This window comes from Cupressus sempervirens, chromosome 5 (genome assembly GCF_028749045.1).
Source record: "Cupressus sempervirens isolate cs-2001-9-10 chromosome 5, ASM2874904v1, whole genome shotgun sequence".
Taxonomy (NCBI): Eukaryota; Viridiplantae; Streptophyta; class Pinopsida; order Cupressales; family Cupressaceae; genus Cupressus; species Cupressus sempervirens.
The window spans coordinates 207,590,081-207,610,104 of NC_143122.1; the positions used below are offsets into that span (position 1 = coordinate 207,590,081).

General features: G+C 34.6%; 1 protein-coding gene across 2 annotated transcripts in view; it reads left to right on the forward strand.

The window, feature by feature from the left end:
- The window catches only part of LOC149555144 (vacuolar protein sorting-associated protein 32 homolog 1-like), a 34,341-nt gene extending 30,883 nt beyond the window's left edge, over positions 1-3,458 (forward strand). For both annotated transcript variants that reach the window (XM_089829159.1, XM_089829160.1), the window contains exons 5-6: positions 2,700-2,811; positions 2,915-3,458. In XM_089829159.1, the coding sequence (XP_089685285.1) occupies positions 2,700-2,811; positions 2,915-3,166 (364 nt within the window). In that variant the 3' untranslated portion in view covers positions 3,167-3,458. The remainder of the gene's footprint in view (positions 1-2,699; positions 2,812-2,914) is intronic.
- Positions 3,459-20,024: the final 16,566 nt, after the last annotated feature.

Consider the following 20,024-nt stretch of genomic DNA (forward strand, 5'->3'; position numbering starts at 1 on the left):
AAACTACCTATCCTCGAGACGTCCCCGCACTAGGTACTTGAGTACTTGAGTACTTGAGTACCCCTGTCTCTGCCATTCTGCAATCATGCCGCCAACAGGATGGGTACTTGAATTTCTATTTGAATTTTAAGTTTTTGAATGTTCCTATTGGTATGTAATATGTTATTATGTTGAATGTTCAATGGTTCTAGTTCATGTTGCAATTTTTCTATGTTCAAGTATTTTAATTTGGTATGTTCTATTGAAACATCATTTCATAAATGGCATTTCAAGTTCTACAAGTATAATATACAACACCCCTCCCTTCCCTGTCTTCTCCTTGCCGCTGTCCCCTAACCGTCATCCCGTCATGCCGAAAATGAGGTCCATTTTACCCATGTCCCGGTGCCCCACTAGACACCAATACTGGTGTCACATTGAAAAGAGGTGACCATACTAACGATACAACAGTGCTGAAAGTTAATATTGAGAATATTGGCTTATTATGCTTTTAGGAAAGAATTACAGAACGTTTGGAATTTTCAATAATTCCTCTGCTGCCTTGTAAAAGGAAATACTTATCACAAAGCAGGGGGTGATAAATGGGATGAGAGCTACGTTGAAAATTTATCACTTCAACCATCTAGATACAATAATTTCTATGTGGATCATTGCACATGCTAATGGGAGATAAGTTCTTGTAAGGCACTATTCATGCAATATGGTGATAGCTTGATGGAAAAAGTGGAAACTAGCTTGTGTGATCAGAGGTTACACAATTTGCCATTAACTTCATGTCATTGCAAAGAGTTGTAGGGGAAAAACCTCCTCTTAAACAAATGTTGTAAGGACTTGGTGGTTGAAGTTTCCTTATCGTAGGAGGATGGAATGGGAAAAAGGTTGTGAGGACTGTCTTTGATCATGTATTTGCCAAGAGTACAAATGAGTCAAGGTAACTTACAAATTAATGGATTTGGACTTTTTAGTTTGATATTTCTTTGATTTTTTTCCTATTAATTTTAAATATAAAGTTTCAAATTTTTAGGTGGATTGGAATAAAATATGAATAGGTTATTCATATAAGGCCACATTGCATTATTATGGTGGAACAAGAGTAAATATGAAATCACCTGACGAGTAACTGATTGTAGATAGATCAACACTACCAACAAGTACATTCCATGTGGTACTGCTTAATAAGGATTTTTTTGAGTCAATCATACACTTTTATTGGCGTACTTTCAGAATATGATTACAAATTTTATAGTTATCTTATTTGTAGGCTTGTAGTGGGAAAGTTACGGTGCTTTTTCACCAAATCTTCAGAGGCTAGCCATCTTTTTGTATCAGCCTTGTAGCACTTTTGTGGGTGAGTGAAATGGAGTCTGTTTGAGAGCATCTATTCAAAGAATACGAAAAGATTAACCCAAGAGCACCTCAATGACCCTGTCTTTGGCAAATAGAGCTTAGAAGGCAGGGATTTCTATAATATTTGAGGGACACCAATCCATATAATATATTCATGTTGGATTGTTGAGGATGTGGATGTTGTGTTGAGTGACCGAGAACCCATTGGATTGCAGAAAGAAGCAACATAATTACTAAAATATGGTGTTCCATTCTATCTTGAGGAGTATACAGATTTACTTTCTGCGACTACTATGTGGAGGGAAAAGAAGTTGAAGATTGTTGTACAATATTGGAATTTTGAGTTTTTAAGGACTATGTAACCGTTTTGATTCCTGAAGAACTTATAGTCATAATAGACTGATGCATCCTCTAAATTCATTCTGTAGGCTTCTTTGATAATCATAATAGACCGATGCATCCTCTAAATTCATTCCTGTATGCTTCTTGTGAATTAGTTTATTTTATGTATCATATATTTATTTTATGTGTAATTTTTTGTAAGTTTTTTGCTTAACAAGAGTCTGCTGCAAGTTTTTTGGGTTGCTGTGTTGCAGCCATGTCAATTTTTTGAATTACAAAATGAAAATAAATATTTAAAATATAAACAATTTCCCCCCCTTAGTTTTCTTTGACAACTTTTTTTGTTCCCTTTATTTGCAAAAGCTGTTCTTCCTTATTCCACACATCTGTATTGTTTACAATTCTGAAGTCTTTGCTGATTTAAGTGAATTTGCACTTGTACTGGTCTAATTTGGTTGTATAATTGGCTTACATTCTATTTAGAACTGTTATAACTTTCTTTCTTGTATTATGTGAGTCTGTCTTTGTTATAGGTAACATCCATCATTACAAACCAAGATCTTCTCATAGAACACATACCGAATTCTGAATTACATCAAGATGTTATTTGAAGCATAGCCATCTTGTAGGTTTAAAGAGCATCTTCTTGTAGGTATTATAATTGGCTTTCACAGAAATTGGCTAAATAGCTTGTTTTTGGAAATCAACCACATTGTGTTTAATATGGAGCGGTTTAGATGATTGTGAACTGTGAAACTGTCATCATGGGAACATGTGAATTAAATATGAAAGATATATCACATTCATAAGATATAAATAGGTAGAGTTGTGGCAAAGAATTCTCTTCCAGGCAAGTTTATAGTGTTTTCTTTTTACATGGTTTGGAGTTTACCACAAATTATTTTCAAAACTCAAGTCATCAGCGTGATACTTATTTTCCATGAGCAGCCATTTCTTTATGACCTTTTAGTTCTTGATACATACTCTCAACCAAGGACATTGTGGTACAGGTCTATTGATGATGTAGATAAGACCATGGATGAGGTGAATGAGCAAACAGAGAACATGAAGCAGATTCAAGAAGCTTTGTCAGTTCCCAGTTCAGTTGCAGACCTGGATGATGTAATTCATTGAACTTTTCTTCATTTAGATCATTTATAGTCTTCGAACTTTCAGGGGATATTCATTTTAATTTTTAACTTATTTTTTTCCTTTATTCTCATAGGATGACTTGGAAGCTGAGTTGGAAGACTTGGATGGCACAGAGTTGGAGCAGCAACTGTTGCGACCTGCTACTACTACCACAACAATGCCAACTCCAGCTGCACCAATGCCAACTTCTGCCGCACCAATGCCAACTCCTGCTGTTCCAGCCACCAAAGAGCAAGCTTGGCGTGCACCTCAGAAGCTATCACAACAAAAAGCAGCTGCTGAAGAAGATGAACTTGCTGCATTGCAAGCAGAAATGGCACTCTAGGATGCCACTGCAAAATTTAATGGTTGTATTGTGCCTGTATTGTGATGCTTTTATGTGTAAATAATCCCTTTAAAGTGAACAAGCATGGAAATTTTAGTTGATTAGTTTGATTATAAATTCAATGTTAGAAAGGAGCTTATTTGTTGCCCTCGGAACCGTGATTGAAAAGATACAGTCATACACTTTCAAAGATTTGTTGTATAAGGAGCATTATTGCTTATAAGGGACTAGAAATGCCGCTTTTAACCCAAAAAAAGGAAACGAAATAAGAAACTTCTCTTCTGGATAGAAAGCTATAATTATTTGACACTATGATTCTCCAGTTCATAGGGTATATTTATTTTGATTCATATATTCCATGGTTACAGGCTTTAAATTTGTTGACCACCTAGATTCTATAATGATGGTTGTTTTTCAGGACTGCATTTCATAGTGAATACGGTTCTACCACTTTTATCTTACTGATTAAAATTAAACTGCCTTTGCCACTTAACTTTTTTTTTTTTTCCAATTATGCTTTTAGATATGTTATTTATGAATTTTATTAAGGTATAAAACAAAATTTGATGGATATATTCTAAAACTCTAAGGAAAACGTGGCTGTCAACATTTTACAATTAATATGTATGGTTAAAAACACAGAAAAATGCACGACTTTAAATCTTTATAACCTTGAAGACCAACATATCGGACGGATAATTGTAGGCAGGGAAGCATATATAGCTTTAAGATTTATATAAACAGAACCTTGACATAAACGTTAAAGATCTCATTCAATAAGTAATGGACAGGTCCGAGTGAAAATTATTGTATTACTTGAAAAAATTCACCATAACAATCACAGTGATTCGACAAATCTATAAATTGGAAGGTCTGCTCGAAAGCTATTTAAATCCTTAATAATATTCTATTATGTGTACGGTAACTGTAATTTGTAAAATTATTGTAAATTTGGGACCGATCGAGATTTGAAATATCAATCACTCATTACGAAGAATAGGCACATTTTGTTGAATATTTGGTATTTGACAAACTATATTAATGATAGTAAAGAGCAACGTATAGATTGTGCTGTTGATTCATTATTTGAAAAAAAAACTTAAAAGGAAGACGGCATATTCATCTAGATAAACAGAAGTTTAGGAATTTGCAAATAAAAGGGAATGAAAGAAATTTGATAAGATGCAAGAGACCGGTAAGGCCTGAAATCCTGTACTTGGTTCTAATCATCAGAAATGGCTAAATGTCCTTTAATTACTAGCATGTTTGCTACTTGTAAGTTTAAGAAAGTCTCTTGGATATCTGCAGACTACCAAAACTAACATTTAAGTTCACAACAATTTTACTGGTTACACTTTATGAAGTGGCAATCTTTGTTGATTTATCAGCACCTTCATTTTGTTGGGGTTTGTTTCTTTTAGCGTACTAGGCTGGGCAGCCTCTTCCTCCTCCATGTGCTATGTTTTTAGACATTTTAAAACCAAACATCTGACGAATTTTGAGGATCAAGTATTTCTTTGCTATAAAAAGGTGTGCAATGCATCTTTCCAATGAGTTCTTCAATTCCCAATTCTGATTTTTTGAAATGGGGCTATTCTTGTAGTCAGTACTTTGTTTATGAAATGCATGGCTTGTGACTATTCATATGAACCGTCAACCTTACATTTGTCAAACACATTAGCAGCAACGCAGCAACCAATGTTTCTACCCTCTGTTCTCCAGACTTCAACATGAGGGAGCCACCTACTCTATATGGTACTCTTTGTTCAAACCTGCCTTTGAAATCATCGGCCTCTTGTTTTTTGATCAATTTCTTCAGATTTTGGGTTGCTCCATTGATAGTCTTCAATCCTTCTAATGACAAATATTTAATACCTGCCTTATTGACCTCGTCATATCTCTCGTTTTCCTTGTCCTGATACAACAGCAATATGAGTTGATCTTTTCCTGTAGTCAATAGCGATGAGAAGACGCTAAAAATGGCCACCCATGTAATTGATTTCCTGATTTGTTTGGATTTTATATCCTTTGATGGAGCCGTATGAATTCCATCTTTGGTTGTACGATATGCCAGCTTTATCTTTGTTCCCCGTAAGATTTACATTCATTTCAGGGCAAGATTATGTACACGAGCTACTTTTCTTTTCTTTTTGTCTTATCTATTTTGGCAAGAGATGGGAGAGGAAGATATGAATCATTTTCATTTGGTATCTTGAATCACTTAAAAAGACATATTAGACTTTGTTACGGTTGATGAGACCATAATGTGGTCTATTTTGTCATTTCATTTTCAGTTTAATTTGCAAACTTTCTAAAGATTTTGATTTTGATGTTAAAAAACATGATGTTTATGATAATTTCAGAGAAATGTGTGCATAATTACTTTTCAGGATCAAAATGAATATGCTGTGTAAAGATGTCATTTAATTACAAAATAGTGAGAATGATGTTTTTTATTCCTTCGCTAGATTGGGTAGTTCTCCTGCAGCAATGTGACATAGGGTAAACTAATTTAGATAACATGTTTTGAATAAGTCTTGATGTATGTTATTGTTTTGGAGGCGCTAATATTTTGCACATATAAAAGCAAAGTCAACTCAACCAAGCGGGAGTCAAAGCAGTTGCTTGCGTTAATAGACCAACCTTGAGCGGAGGAATTTCAGGGGTCGTGAGCTCCTACATTACTATTCTATTTGGCGCTAGAATTAATGCACCCGTTGTAACAATCAACGTCGTCATTTGTTTCGGTAGTTGATGAGTCTTGAATCTAGGAATTCTGTTTTAAATATTTGGAAGTGTGTGTTCTAGAGGTGTTAGGTTTTAGTCAGTCATTTTTCAATAGAAAGAACTTACTGAGTTTTTAAGTATTGAATATGATCTTGCTGTTCATCAGTATGTACGTTTTATTGTTATGAATAAAAATATCATTTCAAGTTTTCATCTCTGAGTTATTTTACTTCACTTCTCTGTGGGGGCCCACATAGGGAGTGAACTAATTAGTTAGCATAGGATTTATATTCAGTTTGTAGAACCATAGTAGACTCTACTGTTCTTGCAGCCACTAATAACAGATTTAGTGGACTGTTCCTACAACATAGGCAGTTGAAGTAATTCTCAGTTGTATTTTCAGGCTTTATTAAAATAGTTTTGGTTCTCAGCTTTAGCATAAATTTCCTATAGTTTAAGCACTTGAATTTTTGTAGAGTAGTTCTTAAGTTGAGATAAGTTGGAAGCATATATTTTGCAAACACCATTTCAAGTTTACATCCCTGGTTGATAAATTGAGTACAAATGAGTTGGATAAGAACCACTTAAGATGTCCAATCTTGGGTTAAGCAACCCATTGCTGTAGAATTTTGATCCCTTTCTTTGGCCAAGCATTTTTGGCGCCGTTGTTGGGGATGGGGTTAATTCAAACTAGTCTTTCTAGTTGCATTTCTATTTCTTGTAGAATAGAGTTTAGTAGTAAAGAAGCATGTTATGCATAAAAAAAGAGACCACTTAGGGAGATTCCTTCCTCATGATAATCAGGAAGAACCGGTCAATGATTTTCAACCTGAACTAGATGAACCCCAAGGAGAGAATGACAGAGATGAACCTTTTGAAAATTCATTTGTTGACATTGACTTTGAATCAGAAGAATCACTCCACTTGAATGAACTTTTTGATGAGCCTGAATATCAAGATAATCCACTAGCCATTGTTATCTATCAAGCACCACCTCTTCCTCCAAGAATGGCTATGCCTACCTTTCCTTTTCCTATCCCACCTTAGCAAGGGAACTAAAATTTGAAGAACATACCTACTGATGCACTTCCAAAATTCTATGGCCTTATTACAAAAGATCCTGAAACTTTTCTCTTTGAATCTGACATTCTTTGTAGGAGCTATGACTACACAACTGATGCCCATAAGTTGAAATTGTTTCCCTCTACTCTGAAGGAGGCTGCTCTTCGATGGTTCATGGGGTTGGGTGCAAATGCTGTAACAAATTGGACTGAAATGAGTGATTTGTTTCTTCAAAAATATAAAGAATATTGTAGAGGTCAAGATATGAAGGTGGATGACATTTTAAAAATGTCATAGAAGGAGGGTGAAACCTTGGAAGACTATGTTTCCAGATTCTTGTTTAATGTGTAGCGAAATACACAACATAACCTAAATGAAGAATCTAAAAAGCATATTTTTCTAAGAGGTGTGCAAGAAGAAAGCACAGAAGCCTTGGACCTAATGGCTGGAGGAGATGTTACACAAAAAACTTGGAATGACATCAAGGAGATATGTTAGAACTATTCAAGGGCTACTGTGAAGAAAGGTAGAGGACTAAGGAGCCTACCACATAAGACCAATGGTGGGTCAGGAGTATCAAAGATGGAGTTATCTAATCTGTTGTTTGACTTCAGGCAAGATATCATTAATGATGTTGCTACTCAATTGGATACCATGCAAGCCCGAAGGAAAAATGATGAAGCTGATGCTATGCTGATTGAATTTTGCTCTTGTTGTAGAGAAAGGAAGAAGAACTGCACATGCAAGAGCATTGCAACAATGAATGCACAACCAATGGCCACTAAGTTCAAAGCATTTGATTAGGATACATGAGAAGTGATTTATATTGCTCAAAGAAAACCATGGGCTTAGAGACAAGGTATGCCTCAAGACCGTCTGAATAATTTTGGTTATAATAGTAATCAATGGCAAGGCAATATTCCCCCAAATTCTGTCCCTCAAGGACAGAATTGGAACAATAATTGGCCTAATCAATAACCTCAGTATAATCAAGCCTACCGTCAACCACCTCAATATCCCCAGCAGAATACTCAATGGCCTCAACAAAATAACCAATATCCTCAGTGGGGCCTTAATCAACAACCTTTGTATCAAGGGAATTGGCAACAACCACCTCAGTGGGGGCCTAGCCAATCACCTTAGCAGCAAGCCTTGATGCCTCCACCTTAGCAGCAATCCCTGATGCCTCCACCTCCTACAGCCAATGCTAGCCCATAGAAGTAACCACAACTTCCTGCTCAGCCAACACCAAATCCCAACAATAAGTAGTAGGCTTATTCTTTGCAGATCAATGATATTCATCTTAGGTCCGAAGCCAAGTTGCCTGCACTTAAAGGACCTATAATAACTGAGGTCGCTGATATTGAAAATGTTCCAGCAAGTCAACTAGTTGATGTTCCGATTTTCTCATCTGTATAAGCACTTACTCCTCCATTTCCACAAAAGGTTACTTCCTGTAGCTCCATCTAAACCAAATCTTGTAGCAACTGATCTCCTAAACTAACCTAAGAAACTGACTATATAGATTCCTTTATTGGATGCGCTTAAGGAGATTCCCCTTTACAATAAAAATTCAAAGGAAGCGTGTGTCAAGCAGTCTACTAGAAAGAAAAAGGATCCTCCTACTGTCCATGTGTTGGGACAACTTTCTAATTTAATGTTGAGCAAAACCCTGACGCCTAAATATTATGATCTAGGAAGTCCTGTTGTTACCAAACATATAAATGGCATCCAAATTCAGAATATTTTGATTGATTTAGGAGCATCAATTAATGTCATGACCAGAGAAGTCTTGTTAAGACTTTGCATTATTGGATTAAGGGATACTCCTACAATACTTCAGTTAGCAGACAATTTAACTATCAAACCTGATGGTATGATAGAAGATATCATTGTAACCTTGGATTCCTTAGATTTTCTTTCAAACTTTTTTGTGCTATCACCGAGAGGCACCCTTGGAGTATATCCATTAATCTTAGGAAGACCATGTTTGGCCACTATAGATGCATGCATTGCATGTTGATCAGGAAAAATGACAATATTAGATGGTACCAACACTAAAAAGGTTGATTTTGTACTCTCTTGCACAACCTCAACTAAATCTTGACCAATCTTCTTGGCCAGACCTTGGTGATGATTCTCTATAAGTTAATTTTGTTCAACAACTCATGATGCTAAAACGAAACCCATTTTTCGTATCCCAAGAAGAAGATGATATACTGGCAACAATCCTTACTAATCAATATGATTTTGAGGAGTCTATTTCTGAAAATCCTGCCGACTCCTTGCAAATTGTATTGCCTAAATGTGATGCATCTCAATCTCCTGTAGCACCTGATTACCTTCATACATTATTACCCCATGATATTAAATCTTCATCAATAGTAGAGATTTTAATGATGGACAAGGTAAAGAAAGTAGAGATTGCTATAGGAAAAGAGCTGAATATCAATAATGAACTTACTGCATCTCATATGACAAGTATCATTAAACTATTTCAAGATAGTCAACAAGCCTTTGCATGGGACTATACTAGCTTGAAGGGTTTACATCCTAGTCTTTGTACACATGGGATATTTATCAACTCAGAATGTAAGCCAGTGAGACAACCCTAGAGGAGGGTAAACCCAGTATTAAAAGATATCATCAAAGTAGAGTTACAAAAACTTCTTAATACTAGATTTATTTATCCTATTTCTAATAGCTAGTGGGTGTCACCTTTAGTTATTGTTCCAAAAAAGGGGGGAAAATGGAGAGTATGCATAGACTACAGGGAGCTTAATAAAGCCACTAAAAAGGATCACTTCCCTCTGTCATTCATTGATCAAGTACTGGATAACTTAGTGGGAAAAAGATATTTCTCATTTCTAGATGGTTTCAGTGGCTATAATCAAATCCAGATCTCTCTAGAAGATCAAGATAAGACAATGTTCACCTGTCCATGGGGAATATTTGCTTACTCTGTCTTACCATTTGGATTATGTATTGCACCTACAACTTTTGAACGAGTGGTACTTAGCATATTTTCTAACATAGCTGCCGATTGTGTTGAGATCTATATGGATGATTTCACCACTTATGGTGACACATTTGAACAAGCTCATGCCAACTTGGAGAAGGTGTTAAAAAGGTGTCAAGAATACAACCTTTCTCTTAATAGTGAGAAGTTTTATTTCATGATGGAAGGAGTTGTTCTTGGGCACTACCTTTCCTCTTTTGGAATTCAAGTGGATCCTACAAAGATTGCTGTCATTACTAATTTACCAATGCCAACCAAGAAAACAAATGTTAGAAGCTTTCTTGGATAATACTATAGGAGATTCATCAAAGATTTCAGTAAGCTTGCTACTCCTTTGTTTAACCTACTTAAGAAGCAAGCTAAATTTGAGTGGACAAAAGACTGTGAAGCAACATTCTAGCAATTGAAGAATGTTTTGACAACAACACCTATTCTTAGAGGACCTAATTGGAAGCTACCCTTCCACATTCATACTGATGCATTTGAAACTATTTTAGGGGTAGTTCTCAGACAAAAAGAAGGTATTGTTGAGCGTGCCATTTATTATATTATTAAGAATTTTTCGGGTGCTAAGATGAATTATATTGTCACTGAAAAAGAATTGTTTGTTGTTGTGTATGCACTTAATAAATTTTGACATTATATTACAAGCTATGAGGTTTTTGTCTGCACTAACCACTCTGCTATAAAATATTTGATGAATAAACTTGCTATCTCTGGTAGATTAACATGTTGGCTACTCCTCATGCAAGATTTTAATGTGAAGATAATAGATAAACCATGCCGAGTCAATGTAGTAGTAGATTTTTTGTCACAACTTCAAGTACCTGATGATCCTATAGCCATAGATGACAACTTTCCTGATGAGCATCTATTTTCAATAGAAAGTTATAACCCATGGTTTGTAGATATAGAAAATTGCCTTGTGACAGGAAGAACACCACCACACTTTTCACCCAAGCAGCACCGTCTCTTGGTGGAAAATAGTTTCAATTTCTCATGGATAGTTGGATTGATATTCTACACTGAACCAAATCAAGTAACTCGCCGGTGTGTAAGGGAAGATGAAACTTATGACATCCTATGAGCATACCATGAAGAACCATGTGGGGGGTCATTTTATAGCAAAAACAACAACCTACAAGATATTAACAACCAGATACTACTGGCCTACTCTCCACAAATATGCAACAAAGTATACAAGGTGATGTGATCAATGTCAATGCATGGGAAGGCCCACTAAAATAGGTGAAATGCCCTTGCAGCCACAGGTGGTAGTCACACCTTTTGACAAATGGGGTATCAATTTTTTCAGTCCAATAGAGCCCTCTTCTCATGACAAATCATACATCTTAGTATGTACTGATTATGTAACTAAGTGGGTTGAAGCACAAGCTATGACACATGCACAAGATCACAAAGTAGCCAATTTTCTATATGAATGCATATTCACCAAATTTGGAGTACCTAGGGAAATTGTCATGGATTAAGGAGCTCAATTCACATCAAACTTGATTGTAGAACTCATGAAGAAGTACATGATCCATCATGGTACATCTTCCCCATACTATCCTCAAGCTAATGGTCAAGTAGAAATCACGAACAAAGAGATAGAAACAATCCTCACTAAAATAGTTGCTATTCACAAATTAGACTGGATTACCAAGATTCCTGAAGCAATTTGGGCTTACAGGACTACATGGAAGAGCACCATTGGATTTACCCCATTTGAATTTTTTTATGGTAAATCTGCTTCCATGCCTATAGAACTTGAACATAAGACTCTAAAAATTGCTTTAGAGCTAGGTGTTGATCTTTCAAAGGCTCAAGAAGACAGGTTACTGCAGTTGAATGCCCTTGATGAATACCATAAATCTACCCTGCACAATACATAGATAATCCAACAGCAGCGAAAGACATGGCATGATAAGTTCATCCATGACAAGAAGTTTTCTGTTGGAGACTGGGCCCTCCTATATGATTTTTGTTATCAACAAAATCTGGAAAAATTTTAAACTCATTGGCTTGGATCGTATGAAATCATTTTTGTGTTTGAGAATGGTGCAGTGTAGCTCTCTACCATTGATCCTATTCAGTTCAAACTCCTTATTAATGGACATCGCTTAAAACTCTACCATAAGCCGTCTAGTCGTGAAGAGTCCTAACAACAATTCCAGTCATCTAGTGATCCTACGATTCCTGCAACAATTGCAGATGAGTTTCCTGCTCATTTTCTATCCTCTCCTTAAAAACATTTCACTCATCATAATAAACTACTTTCTTTGTGAAAGTATTTTCTTCGTAATAATTCTACGTCACTCCACTTTTTCTCTTTTTCCACCTCACCTCACCCTTCATCAACTTGAATGAAGATATCAAATGACAACACAACTTAACAGGTCCGTACCCATACTCAAGTTTAAATTTTTTGTTAATGTGCTGTTTTATTTTTAGTCACCTTTGTCATTAGCAATTGTAGGAGCTATTGCCTAATTTAGTTGGGGTAGGGGTATTATATTTCATCTTTTTGTTATAATTAAATGTCAACTAAATGTCTATGCTATTCTTTATGTGCCACCACATATGGTGTCTTTTCCATAAACCATGATAAGAGAATAATGTGATGTCATAGTCACCTTTATGTTGCACACTTTTCACAAGTTGGTAAGTACGAGTTCTAGCTAAGGTACTTAATGCAGAATTAAGTGATCTTAAGTGATCTTAAATGCTAAAAATGTCAATTGCTTAAAACAAGTACTATCACTTGTCTTCTCATCTGTTGCAAGTTTTTCCATTTTTGAAATTACTCTTGTAATCACTCTGGAGGAACAATGGGGGGTGGTTTGTTAAGAAGAGAACTAGCTGACCATACAACATTGTTGGGAGACCCAGTTTACCTACCTATATTTCAAGCTAGGGGGTGGATAAATTACATGTTGAAACTGTCTGCATGGAATGAGGAGCTTGCCTTAGAATTCTTGCAAATGTTGAGGGATGGGTTTTCTACAGTCATAGGAGTAAGGGTTCTGTTTTTACCTGAAATTGCAACAGATATAATGGAATTGCTGCTGGCAGGAGAGCAGTTTTCAGATGCATTAGACCCAGTTTTGGCCAGAGCCCAATTTACAGTGCATACAGACCTACAACTTCAGATAGGCTAGAAACAAGGTACAATCTGCACATCTTTACCAGAACCATTTAATGAATGTGCTACTTATATTGTGAGATATTTTACTTATGAGGGGAGACATTCATATTTGCATGCCACACATTTCAAATTTTTGAGCTGCCTAAGACATGATGACTGCCCTTTGAATGTTCCTCATTTTATGTATCATATTTTGTTAAAAAGAGCTGTTGCAGTACAAAAAGGAACCCCAAAGATGTTTCACACCACTATTTTATTAAGCTCATCATAGAAAAAGCCCTTAGGAAATAGCTTGGGATATCTTGGGATGATTTTGTTGAAAACAAAGTACAAAACCCTATTAGGAAACCTACTGAGCAAGTTGAAGAGGAAAGAGAACCTTAGGGAAATCCTATAAACCTAGCACTAGGCTCTTCCTCAACCAGACCTAGGAGGTCATAGAGAATCTCAATTTCCACTCCCGTAGCTTCTACCTCTGGGTCAGGACCAACATTTGATAAGGGTAAAAGGAAAGTTAAAATTTCCCCAAATACTAGCTCTCCTACAATTCCTAAGGTTTATAAGAAGAAAAAGGGGGAATGTACAGGAAACATCTCTAGAACCTCTTGCAGCTTCAAAGGCAATAGAAGTACCCTTTAGGCGTAGAACTCAAAGGAGCCAATCATTTGTAAAACTTGATGAGGGTGTGTCTTTTCAATCCCTTATGTCCGAAAATGTAGGTATTGAAAAAGAGCAATCCTTTTCTTTTGATAAATATAAGATCCTCATTGAAGAGGTGAAAGTGCAAAACATGTACCTGTAGCAAACATGAACATCCTCTGTCTAGCTACCCATCATTTCCATAGATTTAGACAATGATCATAGTGTATCTGTTGAAGTTTCAAATTCTCCTCCACCTCAAAAAGAAAAATTCATGAAGAAGATGTTGGAATAAATTTTGATGTAGTTAATACTGTTGCTGAACAGATTCTTTCTCAAGGACTTGATGCTTTAGCACCCGCAACCCAACAAAATGATCCTATTGATCCTTCACCTGAGACACATGTTACTTTCCATCCTGGTTCCACTATTTCATTGTTAAGCATTATTTCACAGTTATCTAACTAGTTAATTCAAGAGAGGGAAGAATGGAAAACAAAGAGAGAGAACCTAGAAAAAATATCTTCAATCAAACTCAAGATTTGACTGAGAAGGATGAGGAGATTGAGCAATTAAGTGGTAAACTTACAAAAGTCACTGTCATGATTCCTAAATTAATGTCTTGTCACTCTCCTTCTCCTATTTATGCTCTCTTTTTGAAAGAACAATTTGTCAATTACCAAACGACCTATATAATGCAGTGTAAAAGTTTAACATTGAATACTCTTCATGAATTCTTCCAAGAATTTCATGTTGCCCTTGCAGCCATCAGAAATTTTCTTTGTGAACTCTTTTTACATAATTTAGCAGTCATTGATAACAAAGATTGGACCCCTTTGCCTTATATGGATGATATTCAACTCAGGGCATTGATGTCTTGGATCCAAAATGAAATTAGCAAGGAAAACCAGGCCCATCAGTACAGGGAATTAGAGTATGAGATGCCACTTTTTCTCAGGCCTGAGGCCAAGGATGCCAAAAATTTGTACTATGAATGGTTGAAAATTGCTTACTCAAAACCCATAATTCAAATTATTCCTCCTTGAAGGGAAATATTCTATTAGGAATATAAAGCTATGGCAAAAACATATCTTCCTGCAGCAAAATAGACGAATCAATGGTGCTGGATAGGATTGAGTGAAGACCTGCAGAAGAGGGAACCTCATTCTTTGCTGAATTTTATAATCGCCACTTGGTGAGCACCCTAGTATATGAAGCTGGGGGAAGAAAGAAAAAATATTGGATTCCTTTAACTTTTTAGCCTCCACTCTTGTTGTCCCCATTGCTTGCTAATCAACAAGATTTAGAGAAATTTGATATGTTAGAAGAGCTCCGTAGATGGGAAAGGTACAAGGCGAGTAAAGGTTTTTATTCAAACATTGCTACAGGGGGTAAAGGACAAAGTGTTGCCTCATATTTCAAGATGGCTGCGAGGGTGAAAAATTTCATGTTTTCTTGAGGACAAGTCAAAATTTTAGTTGGGGGGAATGATGAGACCAGAATATGGTCTATTTTGTCATTTCATTTTTAGTTTAATTTGCAAATTTTCTAAAGATTTTGATGTTCAAGAACATGATGTTTATGATGATTTCAGACAAATGTGTGCATACTTAATTTTTAGGAACAAAATGAATATGCTGTGAAAATATATGTCATTTAATTACAAAATAGTGAGAATGATACATTTTCTTCCTTGGCTAGGTTGGGTAGTTCTCCTGCAGCAATGTGACACAAGGTAAACTAATTTAGCTAGCATGTTTTGAATAAGTCTTGATGTATGTTATTTTTTTGGAGGCGCTAATATTTTGCAGATATAAAAGTAAAGTCAACTCAACCAAGCAGGAGTCAAAGCGGTTGCTTGCGTTAATAGACTAGCCTTGAATGGAGGAAACTTAGGGGGTGTGAGCTCCTAAATTACTATTCTATTTGGTACTAGAATTAATGCACCTGTTGTAATAATCAATGCCATCATTTGTTTCGGTAGTTGATGAGTCTTGAATCTAGGAATTCTATTCCTAGTTTGTATTTTAAATAACTGGAAGTCTGTGTTCTAGAGGTGCTAGGTATTAGTCAGTCATTTTTCAATAGAAAGAAGTTGCTGAGTTTTTAAGTACTGAATATAATCTTGTTGTTCATCAGTATGTATTTTTTATTGTTATGAATAAAAAGATCATTTCAGGTTTTCATCTTTGGGTTATTTTACTTCACTTCTCTATGGGGGCCCACACAAGGAGTGAACTAATTAGTTAGCATAGGATTTATATTCAGTTTGTAGAACCAAAGTGGATTCTACTGTTCATGTAGTCACTAATAACAAAATTAGTGGACTGTTCTTGTAGCATAGGCAGTTGAAGTAACTCTCACCTATATTTTCATGTTTTATTAAAATAGATTTGGTTCTCAGCTTTAGCATAAATTTCCTGTAGTTTAAGCACTTGAATTTTCGTAGAGTAGTTCTTAAGTTGAGATAAGTTTGAAGCATATATTTTGCAAACACCATTTCAAGTTTACATCCTTGGTTGATAAATTAAATGAGTCCAAATGAGTTGGATAAGAACCACTTGAGATGTCCAATCTTGGGTTAAGCAACTCATTGTTGTAGGATTTTGATCCCTTTCTTTGGCCAAGCAACAATATTTACAACTTTTTGAGGATTGTTTCTCTCTCGAGGCGACTCTGTGTCCAACTAAACCAGGTTTGATCAACCACTATTTTGGATGTATTTTTGAAAGGGGAATCTTCAGGCTTAGACAAATCTAAACTATCTTCTTAAAATCATATTTGCATGGGTAGGAATCTTCACGAATGATGTGATCGAGAAATAAACCATCATCATATTAATAAAAAACCTCATTAAATTTATAGAGATTCTCAAATATGATTTAGAGAAATTTGCAATAATTTAAAGTTCTAAAAATTTTAAATTAGCAAATGAAAAGTACTTTTTAAGGTATGAAGATTATAGGGACCAGCTAATCTCTCACAAAAAAAATATTAAGGACAAAGCAAAGTCAAGCTTTTTTTTTTCCAGATTCATGAAAACATAGTGAAAATTTTCCAATTTTTTTTTGTAGTTTTTGACTATAAATTATGCAAATAATGAAGATCAAAGTTGATTTTTTAAAAAAAATCCATAATATTTTTGATCTTTTGAAAATTGGCAAACTATACATTTTTGTGGGAGGATAATTGCGTCCAAGATTATATTAACAGTCACACTTAATGTATAGAGATTGAGTTTGTAGATGTTTAATTAATTTGGCATCTGTTATGCTCCAAACAAAATGCATAAAAAGTAAAAAAAAAAAGAAAAATCTTCAGATGTTTGAAAACATGGTGATTTTTTTTTCAATTTTTTTGCTATTTTGATTACAGAACACATAGATCATGAAGAACAAATGTTGAAAATTTCAACAAAAATTATTGTGTTTTCAATTTTTTTAGTATTGGTCAAAGGTGCATTTTATTTTGAGGATAGTCGTGTCCTATTAATTTAGAGTGCTAGAGAAAAGACTACATTGTTGAAAGTGTCTAATACTTCGAGGTTGGTATTGCACATAGACAATCCGTTTCCTTCTCCAAAAGAGAGACATGCATTATATTGCATAAATAAATGCTATTGATAGTCAAACCTAGGGAAGATATATAGATCTATTTAATTTTGGGCTTATGAGATCTTAGTGAATGGAAGACCTTGAAAACTAATGCCTGCAAAGTTGATTGATGACTCTTTCTAAGTGTTACACTTAGATGAATCATAAAAGTACACATAATTTTGATTGATAGAAGATAGAAATTATGACTAAGCACAATGATCAATATTAACATCAAGAGTCTAATATAAGAAGTTTTTTCACATGCTTTTTATATAAATAGTTCAAATGGTTAAGGTACGTGGAAGCTCTATATAGTCAAGAAATTGTTGTCTAAGTTGCAATTTGAAGTCTATCAATGCATTCCAAAATTTCCATATTGAAGTTTTTTGTTCAAGAGAATGTTTGTGAGTGATAGGTTAGATCCTTAATGGTTGGAGGTTAACCTACAATGTGTATATTTGAAGCACAAAATGGTCTGGTTCTAAAAGGTTTTTATAACATTAGCTAATGACATCGTCTCAATAAAAGCCCAAAATAATTGCTAGCTTCTTAAAACACATTTACAATTTTTTTTCTTAGTTAAATTTGTAGTAGAGATAACTACAAAAGAGATATCAAAGATGCAAATCTTACTTTAAAAATGAACAAAATACAAAAGATCTAGAACCATTTGTAATAAATGAGGTTTGGACTATGGGCTACTAATAAAAAGTCTATTTTAAGTAATTGATATCTTGAAAATATGATCCTACACACAATTTTATCGATTGTCATATTGATAAAAAAGAGATAAACCATTTGACATAATAGAAAAGATTTGCTAGTTTGACTATTGTGTTCAAGAAATTTGAATTTCACCTTACCTATAATTATGTCTCTAGTAATAACAATTAGACCTTTTCACCTAAATGTTATTCCACTTAGAAAATATTCAAAAGTATATCTCTATTTTATTCTTCTTAGCTAAGTCAAACAAGGTTAGAGAAATTATATTATCATTCAAAATTTCTTGATTTAAGCTTTACAAAAATAAAAAAATAAAAAACAAATCTAAATTGTAACTGAAGATTGAACATGATAACACTGTTTAGAAAATAATATCTAAAGATTTTTTTTTTTTTTTTTGCCTAGTTATGAATTCAAGAGCTTGTGAATCTTTTATTTCACTATGTTTCATCATTTTCCATTGCCCTTTGAATTCAACAATTCTATGAAAGGTTTTGGATAAATTCTCCTAATATTGTTGAAACTTTTCATTTGTTTGTAAATTATGTAACACTTAGACCATTTTTTAGTCTAATAATGTTGGCAATTTGAGCCTTTCAATAAGTGTGTTTGAGATGAAAACATAATTGGAAGCAAAAGGAATAAAGCTTTGTACTTTGACTAATAATTCTATTAGTATACTATTTATCTTAATCAAAGAAAAATAGTGATAAACTTTACTTAGTTTTTACTTTTGATTTTTTGTTGTAAAATTTAAAATGATTTTTAATTATTTTTAATAATATTTATCTTAGATTATGTACTGGCTAGTTTTTTAACATTAGTATTTGGTGATTTTTTTAATGTGACCACTAATGCTAACATGACATGCCTTTCAAGTGTATATGACATATTTTTGACATGAAGCTTTGAACTAGTTGTTAAAAATAGATAATACTGAGAGGGCAGGAAATGAATCAATATTCTACAAACTTTTGCCCACAACTAGATGTTATTAATTACTTTGCAACATGCATAAGAAAGTAAACCAATAATGCTAAATAGTAAATATAATCATACACAAAGAGAACTCATAACACCATTATTTGTTAACTAGGGAAACCCTGGCCAAGGAAAAACCTCGGTGGGGATCATACCTATAAGAAGATCCACTAAACAAAAGAATTTGGTTAAGGATATTGACCCTATTAGGAGTCTATGAAGTACATATAGTGTCTCGAGTCCTTGTTAGAGGACTAGTGTAACGCCCCGCCAAGGGATCCAAAAGAATTAACCTAAAGTTTCTCTAAGTTTGCTAAACATTTTTTTTTTAAAAGTAAGAAAGTATGACATACACATCAAACACATAGTAGCGGAAGCAATAACATGTAATCATCGACAAACATACATTGCAAGTTACATTTCTTAAAGATCCCAAGACGTTGAGTCATGTTTAAATTTAATTAATTCTAAGTCTAACAAATACCACATAAATATGAAAGAATAATCAGAAGTCCCATGTCCATATTATACATTTGTTCCGAATGCCTCTCGGCAAATTAATTCGGAATGCTCAATCATCCACTGTACAAGTCACAGGGTATGAAAGGCTTAAAAGAATATACATATGTAAAGATCAAGATACAACATCCTTAAATCCATGATACAAAGTACAGTAAAAATATATGAAACTATTCACCATACATGATACATCCATACATCCATAATGATAAAACATCTATCATAAAATCTAACCATCCATCATAATAATCCAAGAACATAGTGAAGGTAAATGCCAATCACGAAATCTCCAGCCACGGTGACCACGGAACGGATCTCAATGGTAAGAGTAAAAGCACTACCACTCGACCGTGTGGAACCTAAATGGTCCACTCCCATCGCGCTGAGGAGATAGTCTCAAGTCCCAAATAGGATAACAAAACCTATAATCATAAATACTCT